The sequence below is a fragment of the Aythya ferina genome (assembly GCF_964211825.1).
Source record: "Aythya ferina genome assembly, chromosome: 24".
In the NCBI taxonomy this organism is placed as follows: domain Eukaryota; kingdom Metazoa; phylum Chordata; class Aves; order Anseriformes; family Anatidae; genus Aythya; species Aythya ferina.
Genome location: NC_140322.1, coordinates 820,209 through 844,057, shown reverse-complemented (window position 1 = coordinate 844,057; position 23,849 = coordinate 820,209). Strand labels below are relative to the sequence as shown.

Here is a 23,849-nt window from a genome sequence, read left to right as displayed (position 1 = left end):
GGGGATGCCGGTGGTGCTTGCTGGTGCGTGGCGGCACGCTGCCGCTCTGGGGTCACCGTGCTCCTTCTCCCAGTTCCCATCCAAAATGTAGGTAGCTCTCTGCAGCGGAGGCAGCGTGCAGCTCTGAGAAATGAAACCTCCGTCTCCTGCTCGCTTCTGATCAGGGGGAGCATTTTCCTGAAAAGCCCTGTGGCTGGACCTGGATTACCGGAGAGGAAACGTTTCCTGTGAGCTCATGTTAAGTGTTCAGGTCACGGGATGGGCTGGATCCAAGGGTTATTAAAGCTGCTCCACGAAGCATGCAAGCCAGGAAATGCCACAGGGCTGCCTAACTTGTGCCCTGGTGCCACGCATCGTGTCACGGGACAGAAGTGAAACTGGAAGCCCAGCGCGGGTCGGACTCTGACCAGCTGGCTGGTGCTCGGGGGCGCCCTGTGCTGCCTCCTCAGGGCTGCCTCCCTTCTCGTGGGGCTCGTGTGGCCGGCAACGTGGGGCGGTGAGATCGCAGCAGTTGGCAAACCACAGGGAAACGTCTCCCCGTGCAACACCGAGCAGATCTGACGACATGCCACAGCATGAGGAAACACGTCCTGGCGTATATAGGCCAGCAGCTCCACAGCGATGGTGGCTTTGTTGTGAGCAGCGTCGGTGCCTGAGCTGCTGCTGTGTACAAAACCAGAGCTCTGCACTGCAGAGAAATGTGGAAATGTGCCTCCTCCTCCCCCTGGAGCCTGCTTTAACCCGTGGTGGTGCTGCCAGCTGAGGTGCTGGGTTGGAGGAGAGCAGCAGGGAGCTCTCCCCAGGGATTGCTGCCCTGCACGGCCCACGCACAGGGACAGGAGGCACCTCAGGGAGCAGGGAGGTGCTGTGGGAGTCTCTGGAGCTCTGCTACTAGCATTCCTTTTTTAAAAATATATTTTTTTTTTTTTTTCCCAGTGAGTTTCATACTTAGAAACTCTACCCTACTGGAGGAGCTCCACACGAGTGCCGTCGCACTTTGGCCATGAATGGGTACTTGAACGAATCCAACTTCACAATGGTGGAGGAGGGCTTCACCCCCAGGGACCTCCTGGAGAACCTCCTGGTGGGGCTGTGCCCCTCGGTAAGGGCCAGGGCCGGCGGCTTTGCTACTCCCTGTGGCCGTGGGGCCGAGGCTGCTGCTCACCCCAGCCCTGTCCTAGAGCGAGCAGCAAGCCTTCTTCGTGGCCGACCTGGGGGACATCGTGAAGAAACACCTGCAGTTCCTGAAGGCCTTGCCCCGCGTGAAGCCCTACTTCCCCGTCAAGTGCAACAGCAGCGGAGGAGTGCTTCGGCTGCTGGCTGAGCTGGGGGCAGGCTTTGCCTGTGCCAACAAGGTAGGGACGGGTTGGGATGAGCACCCTCAGGGTGTGCGTGGGAGAGCGGCACAGCTCGCCCCCATCTCCAGGTTTCCTCTCTTGCTGACACCTCCAGCAGCAGAGGTCTCCCCCTGCTGTCAAACCCTGCCACACAGCCCAGAGATATTTGTCCCGTCTGGTCCGTGACTCAGGCTCGTTGCCTTTGACCAACATTCCTCTGTGTGACCTGTGTCCCGGCTGGCAGGCTTGGCTGGTGCAGGGTTCATCCCTGGGGTGCTGCTGCTGCGGCTGTCCCCGGTGAGTGGCTGTAGGGCCGAGCACAAAGCTCCCTGATCCATCCATTTGCTCGTAGCCAGGTTCCCAGGGAAGACCAAAGTTAAGCCACTTACTTGGATGTAATTAAGCAGGACATGTTACCAGGAGGAGAAAGTGCAAGGATTCAGACGGCTCTGTGTCCGTAACCCTCCTGCTGCAGCTCCTGGGGGAGATGTGCCCAAACCCCGTCCCTGCTCACATGCCCCACTTCTTTTCTCCCCTCTTGGTCTCGTGCTGCTTGTAAACACCTCGCTGCAACCTGCCCCTGCTGGGACAAAGCTCACTGTGATCCCCTTGAGCTTTTGTAGATTTTCCCTGGAGAAGCCCAGGCTGCAGTGCCTGGTTTGCCCCTCGCAGTGCCACGGTGGCCGTGTCCCGGAGCCGGCCGTGTCCGAGCGTGGCGGTGCCCCTGATCCATGTGCCGTTTCCCTGCAGACAGAGATTGCAGCGGTTCAGAGCATCGGGGTCCCGTCTGACAAGATCTTCTACAGCAGCCCCTGCAAGCAGATTGCCCACATCAAATACGCGGCCAGCCGTGGCGTGCGGCTGATGGCCTTTGACAACGAGGTGGAGCTGGGCAAGGTGGCCAGGAGCCACCCTCACGCCAGGTGGGTGCCGATGTGGGACCTGCTGGAGGGGGCTGAAGTAGGAGCTGGGGAGGTGGCTGTGGGGTGGTGGAGGGCCCAAAGACCCCTCAAGATGGTGTTTTTTTACTGCACAGGATGCTTTTGGGTATTGCTGCTGACTCCAGCCCCTCTGCCCATCCCAGCATGATGTTTGGTGCCACGCTCAAGTCCTGCCGGCGCCTGCTGGAGGCAGCGAAGGAGCAGGCTGTGGAGGTTGTTGGCATCAGGTACGGCACGTTGTCCTTCTGTCGGGGTGCTCGGGGTGGGCATCCCAGTGGGGAGCCCTTGTTGGGACCAATTTGGGGCAGGTTGGCCTACAGAAAGGGGCTCTGCGGGGTGGGCTGGGCAGTCTCACCCCTGATGGTATGTGGGAGGTGCAGGGGTGCCCCGGAGAGGATCGGGGGATCTCCGTGTCCCCTCACTGCCACAAGGGACAGGCCAGCCCTGCTCAATGGGACCGTGCCCTCAGCTTTCACCTCGGGAGCTGCAGCCTGGAGCCCCAGGGCTTTGCCCAGGCTGTCGCTGAGGCGCAGCTGGCGTTCGACATGGGCGCAGAGCTGGGCTATCGGATGCACCTCCTGGACATCGGAGGGGGGTTCCCCGGCACCGAGGACGCCAGAGCTCAGTTCGAGGAGGTACACGGCTCCCAGGGCAGGCAGAGAGCGAGGCTGGAGCTGGCTCCCTGCCCCATGCCGGGCGTCGAGGCTGAGCTCACGGGGTCGAACATCTTTTCCCCACCCAGATCGCTGCCGTGATAAACTCTGCCTTGGACACGTATTTCCCGGAGGGCTGCGGGGTGGAAATCGTTGCGAGACCCGGGCGATACTACGTCACCTCGGCCTTCACTCTCGCAGCCAGCATCACGGCCAAGGAGGAGATTCCCGTGGAGCAGCCGGGCTCTGATGGTCCGTGGGGCTGGGGGGCTGTGGGACCAGCCTGCCTGTGGGACCATGGCCCCTGAGCCCCACTCTGCTCCCCCAGGGGAAGAGTCTGGCAGCAAGAAGAGCCTCGTCTACCACCTCAGTGATGGCATCTACGGCGCCTTCAGCTGTGTCCTGTTTGACAGCCCCTGCCCAAAGCCACTGCTGCACAAGGTGAGGATCTGCTCTGGCTTGAGGGCAGCCCAGCAGGGCCCTCAGAGGTGTCAAACATCCATGGAAGCACCTGGGTCTGCCTCCGGGCTTGGCAAGGCAGTTTGGGGTGGTAAGTTAGGATGTACAGATGCTGTCTGGCCACCTGTGAGCCAAAGAACCTTTGGGAAAGGCGAAAACCATCCTTCAAACCATCCTTAAAAACCTTGAAAACCATCCTTCAAACCACCTTGAGAACCATCCTTTCAGGCTGGTCTTTAAAGCTGGTGAAGGAGCAAAGACAGACCCAGCACTGGATGCTTTCCACAGGCATTGAGGCACTCTGGTCCAGGCACTCACCACCTGGGTTGATTTTAAGAGCATTTCTTTTGGTTTGGGGCCAGGTTCTCCCCCCATATCAAACAGCTCAGCACAGTGCTGCGGGTGCCCTCATTCCCTGCAGCTGCCCGATTTTTCCCCCCTCAGAAGCCCTGCCCAGACCACCTCCTGTGCAGCAGCCTCCGGGGTCCACCGGGGCACCCCGAGGACCGGATTGCCGATGGCGTGGAGCTGCCCGAGCTGCAGGACGGCGACTGGCTGATCTTCCAGGACATGGGCGCCTACAGCATCGCCGTGCCATCCCTGCTGGGCGGCTGCCCCCAGCCACAGGTCACCTACGCCATGTCACGCCTGGCCTGGTAAGGGACCGTCCTCGTCAGCAGGGCCGGGGGCTTCCCAGGGGAGGCTCTGAGCAGCCCTCAGGCTGGGCTCTCTGCCCAGGGGAGAGGGGTGAATCCGACGGGGGCAGACCCTGAGGGGTTCGGGGTAAAAACCTGGCCACTGGGGTTATTAAATAACGAGCCAGGTTTTAAATCCGGAGCCACTTTGTCACTGGAGAAGCCATGGGCAGCTCAGCTCCAGCTCTGCACAAGGAGCTGGGGAAGCAAAAGCCCCCAAAATCCCCTTCCCCTACCCACCCTGTGGCATTTCATGAGTGGGGGCTCCTCGCGCCCCCCGGCTGTGTCGTGCTTGCAGGGAGGCCGTCCAGCTCTGCCAGGGGAAGCCGCTGCCGGCTGAGGATGACCACGAGAGCGCCTGCACCCCCTTGTCCTGCGGCTGGGAGATGGTGGAGTCGCTCTGCGTCCCCCCCGTCTTCGCTCCGGCCGGCATCATCTGAGCACCACGGGGACGGGGACGGCGCGGTGCCAGCACCCTTGGGCCTGCACCCCATGTCCTGGCACCCATGGGTGGCCCTCAGCACCCCACGGGGATCCTGCTCCTCCTCAGGCGCTGTGTGCCTGCCGCAGGGGCTGGGTGGGCCGGCCGACGGGTTTGGGTTCTTTTTTAAAGGGTTATGGAAATAAATGGCTGCTGAGCATTGGTTGGGTTATGGCTGAGGAGCCCCCGGGCTCTTCCTCCCCTCCCTGTGCCTGGGGTGGCGGAGGAGCCGGCTCTGGTAAGGAGGTAGCTGCATAATGAGGCTGAGCTCGTTAGGGAAGCTGGGGCTGCTCACCCCAGCCCTGGGGGCTGCATTCGGGCATCCGGAGGGACCCCAGAGGCTTGGGGGGGCTTGGAGACAGGGTTGGGCTCTGGGATGTGGGTACAGCTGGGGGGAAGGCTGGGTGGCACCCTAATGAGCAACCCCCTAATGAGCCCCCCTAATGAGCCCTCCTAATGAGCCCTCCTGCCCACGGTCACAGCACTGTGGTGGGGGGAGGCCACAAAAGCCAAAGAATGGGGACGCTGTGAGACCCTGAGAGCCAGAGACTGGGGGCACTGGGAACACTGGGAACTCTGGAGTTACTGGGAGTGGGGCACCAGGGTCTCTGGGAACACTACAAGCACTGGGCACTGGGAGCACTGGGATCACTGTGGGATCACGGGGGACACTGGGAGCAGTGGGAGTGCTGGGCACTGGGAGCACTGGTGACACTTGGATCACTGGGAACGCTTGGATCACTGGAGACACTGGGACCCCTGGGACCACTGGGCTCACTGGGATCACTGGTGGCACTGGGAGCACTGGGCTCACTGGTGACACCGGGCCCCACCGGCAGCAGGGGGCGCTGGGGCGCGGCGCGCTCTCCGCCCTCCCGCCACCAGGGGGCGCTGCCGGGAGACACCGCCGAGCCCCTCGGCCGTAAAGCGCGGCGGGGGCGGCACGACAGCGGCCGCGCTTGACGGCGGCGGGCGTCGCGCTAAGGCCGGTGAAGGACGGCGGTGCCGGTGCCGCTCCCGGTGCCCGTCCCGGTCCCGGTGTCGCTCCCCGCCGGCCGCCGCCATGCCGTTCCTGGAGCTGCAGCGGCAGCTGGGCCTCGACCTGGACCGCTGGCTGCTGCGGCAGAGCGCGACGCAGCCCCACGGCAAGGCCGGGGCCTGCCACGCCTTCGAGCGGGAGTGGGTGGAGTGCGGCCACGGCCTGGGCCAGACGCGGGCCCGCCGCGAGTGCCAGCCCGAGTACGAGGACTTCATGGAGTGCATGCACCGCACCAAGCTGGTGAGAGGCCCCTCGGTGTCCCCGGGGGGCTCTGGTAAACGGGGGGGGGCTCAGCTGAGCGCCCCGGGGGGGTTACGGGGGCCTCAGGGGGAAAGGGGGTGCTGGGGGTTGGTCAGGGGTTTGTGTGTGGTAGTTAACTGAGGAGCTGGGGGGCATGGAGGGTCAGCACTTGGCTTTCTCAGAAAGCAGAGAGCGTCTCTGACACAAAACTTGTAATATTTAATGCTAAAATGTGTCGTGACAGCACCCAAGGGAAGGGTTAGTGTGGGTTCTGCGTGCACGCAGCTCCCTTGGGGCTCTGCCAGGGTTCTGCCAGAGGCTGTGTGAGTGCTTGTGACTGCCTGTTGTACATCCCTGTCAACTCTCCCTTGTGCTTTGTCAGGCTGCACGTCTGAAAAAGATCCTGGAGCAGCGGGACAAGATGATCAAGGAAGGGAAGTACACCCCGCCCGACTACCAGAAGAGCCAGGAAGAGCCCAAGCCTTGATGCGCTGGGACCCCACCTCAGTCTGCAGCTGAGCAGTGAAGCCCCTGCAAGGAAAGCGCCCGGCATGGCTGGGATCTGCTGCGGCTGCTCCACGCACCGCGGGGTCGGGGCTGCCCGACGGCCTTGCCCTGACTGGAGGGGAATGACACCTGTGTCAGGCATTAATTCCCTGCTAGTAAATGTTTCCTTTGGAGCAGCACGCGGCTCTGTCGTGTCCTTCAGAATAAAATATATTTGAGTGTCCTTAGCCATCCTGCCAGGTTAATGCCCTGAGGTGCTGCCCTGGGGCTGGGGATGACCAGGAGCTGTGTCCCTCTGACGAGGGTGGCCATGGCCCTTGGTGCTCGTGTTCCCTCCCTGCCTCGCTTGCAGGCAGGGCAGTCAGCCCCAAATGTGTGTGGGGACAGCCTAAAGGAGTAAAAACCCATCCAAACTTGTCCTGCAAAGCTCCCTCCTAAAGAAATGTCCACGCCTAGCAAAGTTTTACAGGCAGGATTCGTGGCTGGGCTGCTCCCAGTCGCTTTCCTGTTCAAGATATTAGTGCGTGAGGTGAAAATCTGCTCAAAATGCCTCTCTTTCACTAGGATTTGGGGCAGAAACAGCTAGATCCAGCTTCTCTCCTGTCATTTTGTTTGCGAGTTTTGTTTCCCTTGCTCAGAGGCTGGGAGGCTTTGCTCTGGAGCCCGGTGTGTCAGCACCACGCGTTGAGCCTGGCAGCGAGCAGCGGGCCCTGCTGATGGCAGCTGCAGCAGCCCTGGCCCCTGTCCCATGGCCCTGGCCGCTGGGGCTGCCTGCGCCACCGTTCCCTCTGTAAAAGGGAGGATTTTCCACGTTCCTCCCCAATCCAGCACGGTTTTGTAACAGCATTAAAGCAAGTGAGCACCTGGAAGCAGGGAGGGGAAGTTTCTGTGCTTTAATCTGGGGTTTTGATGCCGGTGGTTGTAGGTTTAATGCTTCATCTTTGGTCCAGGAGCATGTGAGGTTCCTGAGGCTCCCAAAGGAGGAGCATCGCCTCTCTTCGGATGAGAACAGGCAACGGGCTGCCTGTTCCTGCACTGAAGATGACTGTAATGGGCCCATTCGTCCCCAAAATGTGTTAAAAATGACTTTGTGGTGGGAAAGAGTGGCTGGTTTCATCACCAGCGTGTGTTTTGGTACCTTGATCCTGAAAACCACGGGGCTGGCATGGCTGTAAGGGGCGAGCTGCACCTCTACAAGGCACGGCACCGCTGGGCGATGACAAAAACGATGGCAGAGGTTTGTTGAGGTCGAGCACGTGGGGGAAGAGCCTGGGGTGAGGCTGCTGCGTCCTCATCGCCGCTCTGGCCTTGTCAGGAGCTGTCCCGGGGGGGGATTTGCCCTTGGCAGGGCTCGTGCAGCGGGCGGCTGCTCCCTTCCCCCAGCCCCAGATGGAGCCTCGCGGGGCCCAGATGGGTGCCCGGCGCTCGGGCTGATTCATCGCACGCGGGGGACGGAGCCGCCTTCCTGGCGGGGGCTGGAGGGAGCAGGGGGCAGCCCCGGGAGCCCTGAGAGCCCCAAAACCTGGGGCTGGGGCTGGGGGCTCCGAGCTGGAGGCATGGAGGAGGTTAGGGGTCAGCCTCGACGTGAGGAGGCTGCCCCTGCTCAGCCCTGCGCTCACAGCGCTGCTTGTGAGGTGCCTCTCCTGGGTTGTGCCCAAACCAACGGGATTTTATCAGCAGCTTCAATATTTTTCTCCTGGTTCCTGCCCGTGGATGGATCGCAGAAGGGGTGATCCTGGTCCTGGATGGGTCCTGGGTGGGATTTCTTTTGGGGGACAAGGGGGGGATCTGGGCATGGGGCGTCTGAGATCTGGATCAATCTGATGGTGGAAATGGGGCGGCTGCCTCGCTTTATGTAACGGCCCGATAATCCTCCGAGATCCCGTTTGGTGCTTTCAGATATGAAAACTGTTTGGTGGCGATTCATTTCAGCAGGGGAAAACTCACATAAGGGCGCTGGCGTTCAGGTGGGTTAAAGAGCTCCGGATAGAAAGGCAGGCAGAGGGGAGCCCCCCGCGCAGAAGCGAGGGGGGAAAACATCAGAAAGATGAAAGAGCCGCGTGAAGAAGCGGGCAGAAATATTCACAGCTTCAGGTGCCAGCATCCCAGGAGGCTGCCAGCAGCGGTCGGAGCAGGGAAAACGTTAACAGGGAGAAAACCACGGCTGGGGAGAGAAATTCTGGCTGGTACCGTGCGCCCTGGCACCGCCGCGTGCTGTGCGAGGAGCCCGGCACCCTCCAGGCTGCAGCGTGGCCCCCGTTTACCCAGTGTCAGCCCCTGGGGTTCAGAAATTGGAGGATCAGGGCAGGCTGGGACAGCGGGAGGTTAAATCTGAGCAGTGCCTGCAGCCGATGGCTCGCTAAGGACAAGGAGGAATTATTCTCCGGAGAGGAGCCGCGGGGGGAGCCGATGTGGGGATGTGGTAGGGGCAGCAGCGCTCCTGGCCCCTTGCGGGTGACCGTTCCGTGGCAGCTCGACTGCGACACTCGTTAACTCGGCTGCCTTAACGAACCCCTCGCGAGCGGGCTGTGCACGGTGACGGCATCTCGGAGCCGAGCCGCGGCGGCGCAGGCTGGCGCGCGCCTGGGAATTGCTGCTCTGCAAAAAAAAAAAAAAAGAAAGAGCACAGGGCCAGGCTGGGAACGGGGAGAGGAAAAAAAAAAAGAAAAAAGGGCTCAGCAAAAAGGCAGCAACTTGGTGGTGTCGAGCGTGACTCATCTAATCGAGTTGTCCAGATGTCGGAGGAAATATCGAAATCTATCTAAACACTCCTGCCTCCCAAGTGGCTCTTTAGACCAATCCAAAATCTAATTGCTCTGGCGATGGATGTTAACACAGCCAAGGGCAAGCGGGGGAATCGCGGGGACTGAGAGGAGCTGAGGTATTTGTCAGAGTGAAACGCCGTGTTAGAAATTTCAGCTGATAAGGAGAATAGCCAAAGACCAGATGAAAAATATTGAGGTCAAGAGAGAGAAATCCACCTCCCGCCCCGCGCCACCCGGTGAGAGGAGCCCATCGCTGCCCAGGCAGCACCGTGAGGGCGTTACAGGGCAGCGGGGCCCGGTCCTCCTCGAGTTCCTGCTGCAAAAGGGACCTGCAGCACCCGCAGCTTCTTGGTGCAGCCCACCACCGAGCCCTGAGGGTGATTTATTGACAGGTTTATACCTCGGTGCCTGCTTTCGTGTCACTTTGGTGTGGAGCGAAGCCGCATCCCAGCTGGGATGGAGGCAGCAAGGCTGGGACCGAGCTGGAGGTGGGAGCCTGGGGAGCCTCTTGGTGCCTTCCCCAAAGCCTTCATCCCCTGGGGTCCTGCTCCCTCCTCCCCAAAACCCGAAGCCTGTGGGATGCGGGTGCTGGGGCTGGGTGAGCCACCGCCTCCCCGCAGCTCCCGCAGCCCCGTGTGTGCCGGGAGCCTCCAGCAGCTTCTCCAGCTCATCTGTGCCTTGGAGAGAGGAAATAAACAACTCCCGCAATATGAATAATTTATAAAAAGTCAAGGGAAAAGGCAGGTTTGATCTGCGGGCTCTGGCAAAGGTTTTAACGAGGGACTGGGGGACAGACCCGGGGGCAGAGCTGCCTTCCAGCTGATTTGCAGGGGCGCAGCCACGGCCCGGGGCTCGGCTGGGAGGCGTCTGCCCGTGTCCCCACAGCACCAAGCGGGACCCCACGGCTGTCAGGGAGGGGTCTCCATCCGTGGACCCGTTTTACAGCACAGAAATGGGGGGGTGAAGTGATTCAGGGAGTGCAGCCAGCGCTGTGGTGGAGAGCAGGACCCCGCCCCAGCCCCTGCCTCCCCCCTGTCCTGAAGCAATGCCTCCCCTTCCCCGTCTGGGCAAAACAACGCCCGATCTTAACCCAGATTCACACAGCACAGCGAATCCAGATCAGCAACGTGCTGCAAAGGATTTTTGGAAATGCGTTTTGGGTGTGAAATGCATGCAGGTTGGGACAGGCAACGTTTCCTGGCCGCCTTCCCTCGTTTATTCAGGATTTAATACGGCGCAAAGTCGCCCGGTTTGCTCCGAGGGCTTCTCGAGGAAGGGGCCAGACGCCGCCGGCTGGTGGCACCGCGCAGAGGTGACGAGGGGACGCGTCCCTTAGGGCATGGCTGGGGCATGTGGTTCCCCGTGGCCGGCAGCCTGGCTCAGCCTCGTGTGTGCCCGCTGATTCCTGCAGCCTCACCACCCCAGCAGCAAACGGTGCCGGTTGCAGCGGGCAGGAGCAGAAGCACGGCCAGGGCACGGGGATGTCCTGCGGGATGGGAAAGTGCCACCAATCCATCCGGGTGCAGCAGGGGGCAGCGAGGCACCCCATGGCAGCAGCAGGATGTGGCTGAGCCACCCAACCTGTCCACGAGCCGCATGTCTGACCCCGGGGGCTTTCCTCCTCCAAAGGGGTCTGAGGCTGCTGGCCCCTCAATGCCAGCCCTCCTGCCCCCTGCTGCTCGCCAGTTTTGGGGTCGCTGTCCCCAGCCGTGCCAAGGGTTATCCACCCGTGTCCAGTACGGGCAGTGCCAGCACAGCAGGGCTGGTGCTGGCCCACGAGGATGCTCTTTGCAGCACCCCCTTTACTCCACCCCTGGTGCCCGAGCACTGCTCCAGCCCGGCTGCAGCATGATGGGGGTCCCAGGGAGCTCCCCCCTTGTTTCCAGCCCATGTCTGTGTCCGTGAGGCCTCGGCTGCTGCCACAGCTCCAGCTCCACAACTGTGGGCCCTGGGGGGTTCCAGCTGACAGCTTTCTCCTGTGCTGCCCTCAACCAAGGTTACGTGGTTCCCCCAGCTGTTCCCGAGCTCCCATCCCTCGTGGGGTGCTCGGTGTCACCGTGCCATGTGCCACCACACCAAAGGCACTCGGGAAATAACTGCGGGGAAGGGGAGGAAAGGATCCGGATGGGATCTGAAAGCTGGTGGGGGAGAAGCACCCTGGGCTGCACCGAGATCCCGAGGCACCGGGGCCACGGGGCTGGCCTGGCCTCGTGCAGCACCACGGGAGCCTGGGGCCGTGGCACCGAGCTGCTTGCTGGTGCTGAGCGTCTGGATCTGCCGTCAGCCGGAGCGGTTTGTCCTGCTCCGCAGAGCAGCCGGGGCTCTCCTGCTCCAGCTCAGCCCCTGCTCCGGGCTGCTGCTGCTGCCCCTGCCCGTGCCACGGCTGCTCCCCGCATGGACTCGGGATGTCTCGTGGCTTCACAGGGAGGTCCTGAGCAGCACGCGGCTTCCCAGCGTGGCTCCAGCCCAATCTGAGCCTGTCCCTGCTCCTGGCCCCCTGCACCCTGCTCCCTGCTCCCTGCACCCTGCTCTCTGCACCCTGCACCCTGCACCCTGCTCCCTGCACCATGCTCCCTGTTCCCAGCCCCCTGCACCCTGCTCCCAGCCCCGCTGTGCTCCCACCAGGGTTGCAATCAATGTGCTGCTGTAATTAGCCAGGGCCCGGAGGGAGGACGAGGCGGGGAGGCTGCTGGGGACAGGGGGTGCCCGGGGAGGCCGTGCGGGCTGGGGGAGGGAGGCTGCTGGGGGCCCGGGGAGCCTCCCGTGCGCACCGGGGTTGGTGCACGAGGTGGGTGTCGGGGTAGCTGCGTGCACCGGGGGGGTCCCTGGGGAGATTGTGCGGCTGGGGAGGGGGCAGCGGGGTGCGGGGGGGGCCCCGGGGCGCTGCCCGTAGGGGGTGGCGCAGGGGCGGCACCGGGGCCGGTCCCCGAAGCCGCGCGGGGCGGGAGGCGGCCGGGACCCCCCCGCCGCTCCGTGCCGCCCCGGTGGGCAGGGCCGGGCCGGGCCGGGCCGGGCCGGGGGGAGGCGCCGCGGCGGCGGGGAGCGGCGGGGAGCGCACGGCGGGGCCGGCGGCGGTGGCGGCCGGACCGGGAGCGCACGGCGGGGCCGGGAGCCGCGGAGCCGGGAGCGGCCGCACCGGGAGCGCAGCGGGAGCGCCGCGCCCTGCCCGCACCGAGCCGAACCGAGCCGAGCCGAGCCGCCGGGGTCGGAACCGGGGCGCACCGGGGGTGAGCGGGGCCGAGGCTGCGGGCGGGGGGCGGCCACGGTGGGCACGGAGCGGGCGGGGGGCGGCGGCGGTGCCGCGGGAGGGAGCGGGGATGGAGCGGGGATGGACGGGGATGGAGCGCGGATGGAGCGCGGATGGAGGGCGGCGGATGCGGCCCCGCTGCCTCCGCACCTGCTGCCCCCCCCTCCCCAAAACCGCGCTGCCCAAACGGCCCCGGACCCCCCCCCTCAGCGGGGCCGCGCCCGCCCCTGCGCACCGAGCCCCCGCTGCCCCCGCACCGCCCCCCCCCCCGGTCCCCAAAAAAAGGGCGAGAGCCGCGGCCCCCCCCCCGGGGGCAGGCGCGGGGGCTGCCCGCAGCCGCGGCTGGTTGATGGGAGGGGGGGGGGGGGCTCGGTCGTTTTTTTTTTTCCGCAGCTTTTCGGTGGGGGGCGAATGAATCATGCGAGCCGCGCTCCCCGTCGCCGGTTTTGGGGGGTCTCTTTGTTCGTGCCTCGCCGAGCACACACTGGGGGGGGGGCGAGGAAGGGCTCGGCTCCATGGAGGCGCCTCCTCTGCCGCCGCGCATCGGCTGCGGGGCTCGGGCACTTGGCGTGCATTTTTCCTGGCCGAGCTGGAGGGTTACAATGAGAATGGGTTTTAAGCACGTCTCGCGCAAGGTGCTTATTTGCCCAGCGTGCGTACGCTGCACAGCTCACCCCCTGCTCGCTGCAGAAAGCCCGACCATTTTCTCCTAACGTGATTAATAGGATTTTTAAAGCAGCTCCCACTCAGAGGGGAAAAAAATACAAAAAAAAAACACAAACCCAGGTACAAAGGGCAGGGCAGCTCCCACGGCTCCTTCTCGCACCGAGCACAAAGAAACCGAACCCCAGAGGCTGGGCTCTGCTTTGTGGCAGCGAGCTGGTGCTGGGGATGCTGGCGTGACCTTTGCTGGCAGAGCGGTGGCCGTGCTGCTGACCCCATTTCTGGGGTCCCGGCCACCAGACCAGCACTGGGGACACCGAGGCAGCGCTCAGGAGCTCCGGGGGGGGGGCTGATGTACCCAGCAGGAGGTTTGCCTGGGCATAGGGGCTGCGGTGGGGTGCTTGCCCCTCCATCACCCCTGTAGAGGGGAGGGAGAGGTAGGCAGTGGCCCGGCATCACGCGCTGTTTGCTCCTTCTGCAGGCTGCTGCCCGCGGGGACGTCCTGCCCGCGCCGGGGCCATGTCGTCCTCCGACGAGGAGACCCTCAGCGAGAGGTCGTGCCGGAGCGAGCGCTCCTGCCGGAGCGAGCGGTCGTACCGCAGCGAGCGCTCGGGCAGCCTCTCCCCCTGCCCCCCCGGGGACACCCTGCCCTGGAACTTGCCCCTCCACGAGCAGAAGAAGCGGAAGAGCCAGGACTCGGTGTTGGACCCGGCCGAGAGGGCTGTCGTCAGGGTCGCAGGTAAGGCGGCGCCCGCTGCTCGGCCGTGCCGCGGGGCCCCGGGGTGGGGGGCTCACCCTGCGGTGGCCGAGGTGATGTCAGGGGCTGTCCCTGTCCCCCCCCCCAAACTGCGGTGCAGGACGCCCGTGTTCAGACCTCCATGGTGCCACGGAGAGCGTGGCCAAGGTGGCCCTGCCGTGGTGGCCCTTGGCTGCTGGCCGGGCACGGGTCGGGGTGGGTGGAAGCCCCTCGTTGGGTGTGTTTGCACCCAGCAAGGTGCCAGGGGCTGGGCACGGGGCTCACGAGCGAGGCAGGACGGAGGCTGGTGGGGCACAGCCTCACGCTGGGGCAGGGAGGACACGGCCTTTGGCGCTGGTGTTTTGGCTCGGTGGTGGCTCTGGGCAGGGCTCGCTGTGGTTTGGTTCCTGCTCTCGGCACGCTGTGCTCAGACGATGACTGGGCACCTCGGAGGCTGCGCTGGGTGACACCAAGGTGCCAAATTACGGCCTAAATGGGCTGAATGGCTCCTCCGCTGGAACAATGCCCCCAGCCAGACCTGGGGGAGGAATTTGCCCCGGGAGGTTTTTGGTTTCCTCCCGGCTGCTGGCGGGGTTTGGCTGAGAGCTGCGCCTGCTCCTTCACCATAGCACCCATCGGCAGCCCTGGCGCGTGGCCACCGGGACCCCCAATGTCCTGGGACCCCCGCACTGGGGACGAGGACACCGGGAGCCTCTCCTGGGGCACCTGGCACCCCGGGGTGCTCTGGCTGGGTCTTTCCCAGCTGTCACCCCAAGGAAACTCCAAGGCCTGGCTTTGATCTTCTCGCAAAGGAGCACAAGAGGGGGGCGAGCACCCCGCCAGCCCCCTGCCCCCCAGTGAGCGACCCCGGCACTGGGCTCCCCGGTGCGGGCACACGGCCGCGTGCATGCACACGTGTGCGGGTGGCCCCGGCCGTGCCGCTCAGGCTCCCGCGCAGTTTGGGGCAGGAAGAACCAGTCGATTCAAATGAGGGCTCCCAGCGCGCCGGCTGGGGCTGGGGGGAGGCAAATGCGCAGGGTGCGGCCAGGCCCTGCCCCAAACGCCCGCGCTGCCGGCACCGAGCACCCGCAGCACCCAAACCGGCACCGTTCCCGCACGGGTGCTGCCCGCACCGGGGTCCTGCTCCCCCAAGGACCCCGTCCTGCCGGGGCTCAGCACCCTCAGGGTGCTGCGGGCGCAGCCGAGCTCGCCGCCGGGCTGTGCAGGATGCCGAGCGCTTGTCATCACGCCGGGTCGATGCAGGCTGTGATTAAAAGCGAGGGGATGTCACAAAACACCCAGCCTCACGCAGCTTCCCCAGTAAAAATAACTCGGGAGGTGCAGCCAGACAGCGCCGAGCCGGGGAAGAAAGAGTTGGAGACAGTTTTGTGTCACCGGCTTCGCAAACGAGCTGAAATATTGATTCGGATCCCTGCATTATTCAGCGTGGCGCCGCGCTCGCCCCGGCACCTGTGCCCCCAGGGGGCTCTGACCCCCCTTTGGGGACAGGAGGGAGCAGGGCTGGGGGCAGCGGCTGGCCCCGGCCGCTGGGTGACCCGCGGAGGGGACAGCGGGGACCCCGCGGTGGGGACAGACCCCAGGGTGCCCCCTGTGTCCCACTGGCTCCTCCTGTCCGTGTCCTTGGGGACCCCCGGGCAGTGCTGGGGACACCCCGTGACAATTTGCTTCTCGTGGGCTCGGGGCTGGCTGCGGTGTCACCTCTGAGTGTGTGCCCTGGGGGACGTGTGGTGGCACCGCCACTGCTCGTCCTGCTGGCATCTTCACCGGGGGGGGGGGGTCCGGGTGCTCGCGGTGTCCCCTCTGGCATCGGGGCCAAGGAATTGGGGATGTGGGGACGTGGGGACGCAGCCGTGCCCTGGGGAAAGGGGCGGCCAGGAGCTGCAGGTGCCAGGGGCTGGGGAGGGGCTGGGGGCGCCTGTCCCCGTGTCCTTCCTGGGGGGGGGACGCTGGGGACGGGGCTGTGTCAAGCCTAACTCATCCGAAATGAGTTTGCCCTCGGTCCTGCCGGGGTCATGTTCTGCTCGGGGGGTTGTTTGGGAGAGTCTGGGGTGGTGCTGGGCGATGCTGGGTTATACTGGGTGATACTGGGTGATGCTGGGTGATGCTGGGTGATGCTGGGTGATGCTGGGTGATACTGGGTGATGCTGGGTGATGCCCGTTTGGGAGCGGGGTGGGGACGAAGCCAGCCCCTGGGGACGGACAGGGAGGATGGCACGGGGGGGGACACAGCCCCAGGGGACCCCCCCGGACCCAGGGTTTGTCCCCATTAGGACTGTGGGTTTTGGTGGCCAGGACCGGGGGGGGATGCTGGTGGCTGGCGCTGCGGTGCCGTCCCCACGGAGATGTGGGGTGCGGACCCTCGGCACCCATGGGTGCCGCCGGGGGATCCGGGGGTGCCTGGGCGGTGTCGGGGACCCGCGGTGATGTCAGGGCTGTGGGAAGGGGCTTTTCTCGTCGCCGTGGTTACCCAGCTGGCTGCGCTCGGGTTGCCATGGGAACAGCGCAGCCCGGGCGAAAAAGCAACGTCTTGCGGCGGCCAAAAAAGGCTGGGATTTGCCCCAGAAGGATGGGGGGTGGGGGCAGGGTGCTGGGACACAGTGCTGTGGGTGTACTGGGAGGCACTGGGAGGCAGTGTTCTGGGAGCACTGGGAGGCACTGGGAGGCACTGGGACGTATTGCTCTGGGAGCACTGGAAGGCACTGGGCACGGAGCTCTTGGTGCACTGGGAGCACTGGGAGGCGCTGGGACGCATTGCACTGGGAGGCAGTGGGTGGCACTGGGCACGGTGCCCTTGGTGTACTGGGAGGCACTGGGAGACATTGTACTGGGAGCACTGGGAGCACTGGGAGGCGCTGGGATGCGTTGCACTGGGAAGCACTGGGCGGCACTGGGTGCAGTGCCCTTGAGTGTACTGGGAGGCACTGGGAGGCATTGTACTGGGGGCACTGGGAGGAGCTGGGACGCATTGCTCTGGGAGCACTGGGAGCACTGGGATGCGAGGCGCTGGGTGGCACTGGGCGCGGTGCCCTTGATGTACTGGGAGGCACTGGGAGGAGCTGGGACACATTGCTCTGGGAGCACTGGGGGCACTGGGGGCACTGGGAGCACTGGGAGCACTGGGAGGAGTCTCCGGGCTCGGTGCAGCCACCAGGGGGCGCAGCGGGGCCGGTACCGGCACCACCACCGGCGGGGCGGCGCCGAAAGGGGCGTGGCCACTTGAGGGCGTGGCCAGACGGGGACGGGCGTGGCCCGTCTGGCGGGGCGTGTCCCTCCGGGGTGGGTGAGGGCGTGGCATCGATGGGGCGTGGCTTAGAGGGGGCGTGGCCTGGGGGGGGGCGGGGCGTGGCTCGGCGGCGGCGCGGGGCGGAAGCGGGGCCGCGCAGAGCGGCGGTGGCCGCGGCGCCGGGAGCTGCTGGCGGCGGGGGGGGGGCGGGAGGCGGCGGCACAAAGGGCGCCATGGCCGGGTACGTGCCGGGGCTGCTGCCGGCCAACCGCAGCCAGGAGAAGGAGTTCGAGCAGGCCTACGAGGACGTGCTGGAGAGATACAAAGGTGCGGCCCCGGCGGGAGGCGGAGGTGGCGGCGGGCGGCCCGGTTACGGGCCCGTGGGGTGGGTGGGGGGGGTGGGAGAGAACCGGGGTGCGCACGGGTCCCCGCCGGGCTGCGGGGGGGCTAAGGCGGCGGAGGGGTCCCTGGGGGTCCCTGGGGGTCCCGGGGGGGGCCGTGCCCCTGCAGCCACCCCCCGTTCTCCCTCCTCCCCCGGTCCTGTCCCGCTCGGTGCCCCCGGTTTGTGCCCGGTGGGGGCAGCCCCGGGGCTCTGCGGACCCCCCCGTGCACCCCGGGGGTCCCCCCGTGGGGTTGGGACCAGCGCCTGGGGTACCGGGGGCGCAGTGCCCTGAGAACGGAGCACGGGGGCCAACCCCCCTCCGGTCCCCCTGGGGGTACCGGGACGCCCCCCCCCGGGGTATGGAGACCCCCCTGGGTGTCCCCGGTCCCGTTCGTGGGGGTTTGGGGCCGTGGGGCCGGGTGGTGCGGGCGGTGAGTGTGCACTTTTGGTGGCTGCAGGCGCGCTCCTTGGCGGCAGTGCTCCATCACCCCTGGCCATGCAGGGGGCTGCTGGGGGGGGGGGCTGGCTACCGGCCCCCGGGGCTCCCAGCGCCCTGCCCCGCTCCAAGCAGAGCAGCCGGGTCTCCAAAGCACCAAGCCCCAAGGAGCAGGCGCTCTGTCCGTGCCCTTTTCCTTCTTGCACACAGAAAGGGGAGTGATGGATTCCCCCGGTTCGGGGGGTGCTGCTCAAATGTTCCCCCGTGGGCGCAGCGTGGGGCCTCCGCCTCCGTGGGGAGAGGGAAAGAGAGAAAGGCAGAAAGCCCCTTGTGGTGTCTGGGCTTGGGAAGGCGCTGGGTGACGTGACCCAGCCTGTCCAGGTGCTTTGTGGGCTGGTGTTCAGGAAAAAAAAAAAAACACCCCGTGGGGTGGCCGGGCGCCGTGCGGAGGCACTGAGGGCAGCGCAGGGAGATGGGGCTGGCGTGGGAAGGGCGCGCTGACACCCTGGGCTCTGCTCGGCATCACTCCTCCAGCACTTCTCCCGAGTTCCAAAAGAGAAAATGAAATCTCAGGGTGTGATTTGAGCCGGCTGCAGCCCCACGGCCCCGCTCGCCATCCCCCAGCACCGCACCTTGCTCCGGCCGTCGGCTGCGCTCAGCCGCGATGCTCCCGTGGTCAGGGGACAACCTTCTCCGGGCTGCTGCGGTCGCTGTGCCGGCTGTAGGAAGCCGGGAATCGCCTGGAAATGCCCCGCTGGTACCGCTTGTGGTCTTGTTTATGGAGCACATTCAGCGCAGGGGAAGTGAGTGTTTGTGCAGGATGGAGGCTGGCCCCTGCCTCTGCCCCTTCCCAGCTCCCGGCTCTCCCAGGACATCTCCTGCTCGCTGCGGGGCCTTGCTCAAGCTGGGAGCTGCACTGAGAGCTGCCGAAATGTGCGGGGGTCACCTCTGTGAGCGGAGCTCTTTGGTTAAAAACCGGCTTTAAAAACGAACCTGAGCACTGGGGCCTCTGCCTGGAGCCAGCCCGGGGAAGGGTCCCGGAGCTGGTGCGGTGGGCGCTGGTTCCCCGGCTACAGAGCTCGTCTGGAGCTGCAGAGCAGGGGTTAACCAGATGGCAGATCCCCGTGATTTCTTTCTTTATCAGGCTCCCACTGTAGGCAGACGAGATGCCGAGCGTGATTCGGGTGTCAGGTAGGTGTTCTGCTTCAGCGCCGCTGCTCGCAGCCGGACTGCTCCCGCGCAGGTTGGTGGAAGAGGCTGGCAGCAGCGTGGGCGCTGCGCGGGGGCACGGCTCCGTGCTGCTGCGGGGGGCTCTGCCCACCCCGGCGGTGCCCCGGTCCCCAATGGGGGCGGATGGAACGGGGTTGGGAAGCAGAGCAGGAGCTGGGAGCTGCGTGGGCTCGGGTGCCTCCTCGCAGAGCATTGGCACCCTGGGGTGCGCCGCGTCCTCGGGGAGAGCACACAGAGTGAGCTGTGCTGTCCTGCACGGACCCAGGCACCTCCAGCTGAAAAAGCCGAGCTTCCTGGGGCTGCCACGGGACATCTCTGGGATCTGGGGCTCTGCCGAGAGCCGGTGGTGAGCGTCCCAGCGTGGTGGGGCCGCACCCAGGAGGCTCGGCACGGCGCGGCGTGGCGCGGCTCCCAGCCCCGCTTGCCTCATCGCCGGATGGTGATGCTGTGGCACATGCCAGGACGTGCAGCGGCGCTGCTGACGGTGCCCGTGAGAACGGTGCAGGCGGCTGCGGTGCAGCACTCCCAGCGTGGTGCCTCCCAGCTGGAGCAGGGAGTGGTGGCGGAGGTTTTGGGGATGGGTCAGTCCCTGGGATGCTGCTGCGGTGGCGGAGCAGGTTGAGGGCTCTGAGCTGGAGGAAAAGCCCTGGCTTTCCTTGCAGGTTCCTGGCATGTTGTGTGGCTTGGTGTCCAGGCTTGGCCTCTGTTCCCAGCACTTGCCACGTCCCCGAATTTGGCAGGGTGCAGGCACACCACGTCCCTGCAGGAAATCGTGAGGCCGAGTGTGGCCCCATGGGTGCAGCGCAGGCTGCGGGCGGTGCTGCCAGCCCCATGCAGGTATGGGTCGTGCTTTCTGTGCTCAGAGCACTTTAACCATCAACTAATCAACCCTGCTGGGATCCCTTCTTCCAAATAATTAACTCTTTTTGGGGGTCGGAGGTAGAATTTGGTGGTTAGCATCAGAGGATCCCCTTCCCACCCGTCCTTGCCTTCTCTTCCTTCCCCACGGTGCCACACGTGTGTCCCGATGTGTTTGCACGGGGGCTGGCGTGTCAGCACGTCCCTGTGAGCACACTTGGTGTGAGGTTGGGGACATCTGCCCCGGGGCTGGAGGAGAACAGGGCAGGACGGTGGCGTGGATGAAGCAGGGTGCGTTGGAGCCCTCCCTGTGGCAGGCAGCCCGGCTGCTCCTGCCCATCTCCAAAGCAGCTCTGTTTTCTCCCTGTAGTCTTATCTTCTCCTACACGAAACCTAACTGGACGTTGTACGTCCGGGTCTTGTCTGTGCTCCAGGGTGGGGGTCTCGTGCCGGAGGCAGCGCTCCTGGCAGCGGGGATCAGCCCCACGACCGCCTGCGTCGCTGCGCGGGGCCACGTCCCGCCGCGGGGCAGCAGCCGTTGTGCTAAGATAAACATCATTCCTCGCTGGTGATGAGCGGGCTGCACGAGGGCTCTGCAGCCTGCCAGCACCCCGGCGGGACGGGTGGCGTGTTGGTGAGTCCTCGCCGCGGGAGGAAGCCCTTCTTCTTCCTCTCCATCGCCTGGGAAGAGGGGAACTGGGCGCTGCCACCTCACCGGGGTTGCTGCTGTGGGCAGCTCCGCTGCGTGCTCTCCACGAGTCCTCCTGTGCTGCTTCCCTGGGCCCTTCCCGGAGTGCTCCGGCTGCCCTGAGCCCATTAGATTTCCCCCACGGGACCTGATGACTCTATTTTGGGAGGCACAGGGAGGTGCTGAGAGGGACCGGACACCCGGGGGTCTCGGGGCGGTGGCGCGGTGCCTGGAGCCGGCTGCCCACGAGGCTTTGTTGGTGGCTGAGGTGGAAGCTGGGCTCGTGGTGCAAGATGCTGTTTTGCTCGCGTTTGTTTTGGACAGCAGGGAAATGAAGCCGGTGGTTTTTCTGGTGGCAGGACCCACCCTGCCTTGCCTGGCCAGGTTTCTGCTGCCTTTGCAGTGGAGTCACCGTCATCGCCGGCACGTGACGGCGCCTCCCGAGCTCCTCTCCCATGCCTGCCGGAGGCTTGCTTGGCCGGGAGGCTCGTGGCCTCCCTCCTGCGGCCAGTCCCCAGCCCCAGAACCTGTTCCAAGCGGATGGCAGCGATGGAAATTGTGTCAATTCGTGTCACCCTGCTCCGAAACCACCGCCGTGGCTCTGCGAGTTTGGCTGAGCGCTGCCGTGGGGCATCGGGGGGCTGCTGGCTGCTCCTCGCTGCTTCTCTGCTGTTTTCCAGGGGAACTGCTGCTGCTTTGGGGACAAACACCCTGGGGAGCTTGAGGCCATCGCCGCCAGTGTGGGGCGGCAGCGCTGCGGTCACCGCTGCGGTCACCTCTGGCACGGTGCCGCCGGGGGCGAGGACGTGCCGAGGACGTGCCGAGGCCGTGCCGCGCCGGTACCTGGCGCCGGGAGCCTTTGATCTCATCTCAGCAGCAGGTTGGAGGGACTGCGGATGCCAGGGCGCTCGGAGAGCAGCCCGCGGTGTTCTCGTGCTCCCTTTTTTTAGGTGCCGTGGCGCCGTTTGTGTCAGTTCTGCCTCGGAGCCTGTTCCTCCTCGGCTCGGTGAGGCTGAGATCTCCAACCTCCGTCTGCTGGTCCGCGGCCAAGCTCCTTCCCAGGCTGGTCTCGTTCGTGTCAACTAAGTTTAGACTGCAATGGACATACCAGGGCTGATGCCAGCAGGAAGAAACCGCTCCAGTCTCCCAGGGAGAAGCATAAAAAGAGGATTTTTTTTTTCCCCCTGCTCATTCCTGGAAGCGTTCTAACAGCATTGTTTGAATACCGGGGTGATTGATCCCTTTGTGTGCACCTAAAACAGACAAAATCCGGCCCGTGGAGACGCTGGGGGACGCGGGTTCCTCCTGTCTCTGCGGGGAGCACTCCAGCTCCTCCTGAGCTGTGCTGGGCTGAGCTGAAGCCCCTGGTCTGAGCCCTGGGCAGGGGCTGTGACCGTGGGCACCGCGGTTCGGCGGGGCTGAGCTTGCATCCATCGCATCCCCAGGAAGGAGCAAAACTCAGCCTCCTTCATCCCCCATTCCCTGGGGGTTGTTTCTTCCAGCAGCCCCTGCCTGTGCCCATGGCGAGGAGCACGAGGGCAGGGCTGGCTGGTGCCTGGTGCCTTCTCCACGGCTCTTTATGTTGGAGTGGGGGGCGTGGGGGCTCGCGGTGCCTCTTGGGGATCCGCAGCAGGGCTGGATCCTGGCAGCCCGGCTCTGTTTTTGCAGGGCAGGTGAGGCAAGAGCCGCCCGCGGGGCGAGGAGGGGCGGCGGCAGTGGGTGTGATGGTTGGGGAGTGTTGGGAGCCCTAATTACGGGGCTGGGCCTCCCGTCCCCTGCGCTGCACGTCCCGGCCGGGCGCAGGATGTGTGCCCCAGCTCCTCTCCTTGCCACGTGCTGCAGGGCGAGCAGGAGCGTGCTGTGCTGCCCCTGCTCCCTGTGCTCGGTGGTCCCATCCCCAAAGTCACCGGGTCCCTGCTCGGTGCTGCCCTGGATGTCCACGTCCCACATCCCCAGCAGCTGGGCTTGCAGCGTGCACAGAGTGCTGGCCTCCAGCTCCTCTTCCTTCCTTCCTTCCTTCCTCCAGCCTTGCTGGAAGCCCCACATTTGATGTCTCAGCACTGCCCTGGCTTGGCTGGGGGGACCGGGCCAGCAGCCAGGGCTTGGGGATGTGCAAACGGCCCCGGGATGTGGGGGGGGGGGGTGGAAGCCCTGTTGGGGAGCGCTCCCCGCAGAAGGCAGCGTGTGCAGAGGATGTTTGTGTTAACGAGCTGGGAAGTTTCGCTTCCAAGCCCACGTCCTGGGGTTTTCTGCCTGGGGATGAATCCCATCCGGCTCGGGGGCCGGGGCGGGGGATCTCCGGAGCAGGCTTCCCGTGGGTGAGGCGGTGTCAGGGGGTCTGGACCCCCAGATTTGGAGTGTCCCCAGCTGGGGACATGCTGAGGTGAGCCCTTGGATGCAGTCCGAGGTGTACCCTGCCTCTGGGGCGGATAAGTCCTGTGGTTCCTGGCAGGGGTGGCGTGGAGAAGCTGCTGGGAGAGGTGGCCCCCGAGATTTTGGGTAAGGAGCGGGGTGCAAGGAGGGGCTGGTGCCCTCTTGGTGTCAGCGGAGGTGTGAGCAGGGAAGCAGCCGTGCTGCTGGGGCATCCTGCAGCTTGGGGGAGCGTGTGCCTTGGGACCAGGAGCCCGTGCGTGCTGCGTCCCCGCAGGCGCAGCGCCGGGAGTTCCCACCTGCCCCTTAATTTCCTCTCTTTTATCAGGAATCCAGATCAGTCGGTTCTGGGCTGCTGGCTGGGGCTCTGCGAGGGCACGGTGACTGTTTCTTGTTGTTTCCCCGTGAATTAAACCTGCCTGATGCTTTTTCTCATTTCCTGTTTGCTCCTGCTGCCCGGCGCTGCGCTCACAGTCCCCTGCCCAGGGCCATGTCCTCTGCCTGCCCTGCTGCAGGAGCTGTCCCTTGCTCCTCTCCTCCCTGTGCCTCTTTTTTTCCCCCATTTGCAGCTCGGGCCTTGAGGCCGGTGGCTGATGGAGCGTTTGTCAGTGTGGAGCAGCGTTCAGGGGGTGCTGTTCTGCTCCTTGTCCCCGGCACCGCCTCGCTCCCTCCTCTCCCGGCCGTTCTCTCACTTGCCCAGGGCGCAGACCCTGAACCTGTTTGTTCGCGGGGGCAGAAGGGCAAAGTCTCCTTCTACCTCTCTCCAGCTCAGTTAAGGGTACAACACTGTCTTTTTTTTTTTAATTAATAGTGATAAAAAGTCCACAGCAGGCTGCTGTTCTGGCCCTCCAGAAATGCCTTTGCCAGCAGCTTATTTT

General features: G+C 65.0%; 3 protein-coding genes across 3 annotated transcripts in view; all 3 read left to right on the top strand.

Moving 5' to 3' along the window:
* The first annotated feature begins 91 nt into the window (after positions 1-91).
* Positions 92-4,726, top strand: AZIN2 (antizyme inhibitor 2). The gene is made up of 10 exons (XM_084496816.1): positions 92-227; positions 937-1,102; positions 1,182-1,355; positions 2,088-2,260; positions 2,374-2,505; positions 2,748-2,913; positions 3,021-3,183; positions 3,260-3,372; positions 3,835-4,046; positions 4,384-4,726. The coding sequence occupies exons 2-10, from the start codon at positions 1,004-1,006 to the stop codon at positions 4,523-4,525; spliced, it is 1,374 nt and encodes a 457-aa protein (XP_084352942.1). The 5' UTR covers positions 92-227; positions 937-1,003; the 3' UTR covers positions 4,526-4,726.
* A 726-nt stretch (positions 4,727-5,452) lies between these two features.
* NDUFS5 (NADH:ubiquinone oxidoreductase subunit S5) lies at positions 5,453-6,575 on the top strand. Its single transcript, XM_084497040.1, has 2 exons — positions 5,453-5,845; positions 6,228-6,575. The coding sequence occupies exons 1-2, from the start codon at positions 5,630-5,632 to the stop codon at positions 6,330-6,332; spliced, it is 321 nt and encodes a 106-aa protein (XP_084353166.1). The 5' UTR covers positions 5,453-5,629; the 3' UTR covers positions 6,333-6,575.
* Positions 6,576-13,531: 6,956 nt separating this feature from the next.
* MACF1 (microtubule actin crosslinking factor 1) overlaps positions 13,532-23,849 on the top strand; it is a 136,260-nt gene continuing 125,942 nt past the window's right edge. The window contains exon 1 of the mRNA XM_084496861.1: positions 13,532-13,766. Within this exon, the coding sequence (XP_084352987.1) occupies positions 13,547-13,766 (220 nt within the window). The 5' untranslated portion in view covers positions 13,532-13,546. The remainder of the gene's footprint in view (positions 13,767-23,849) is intronic.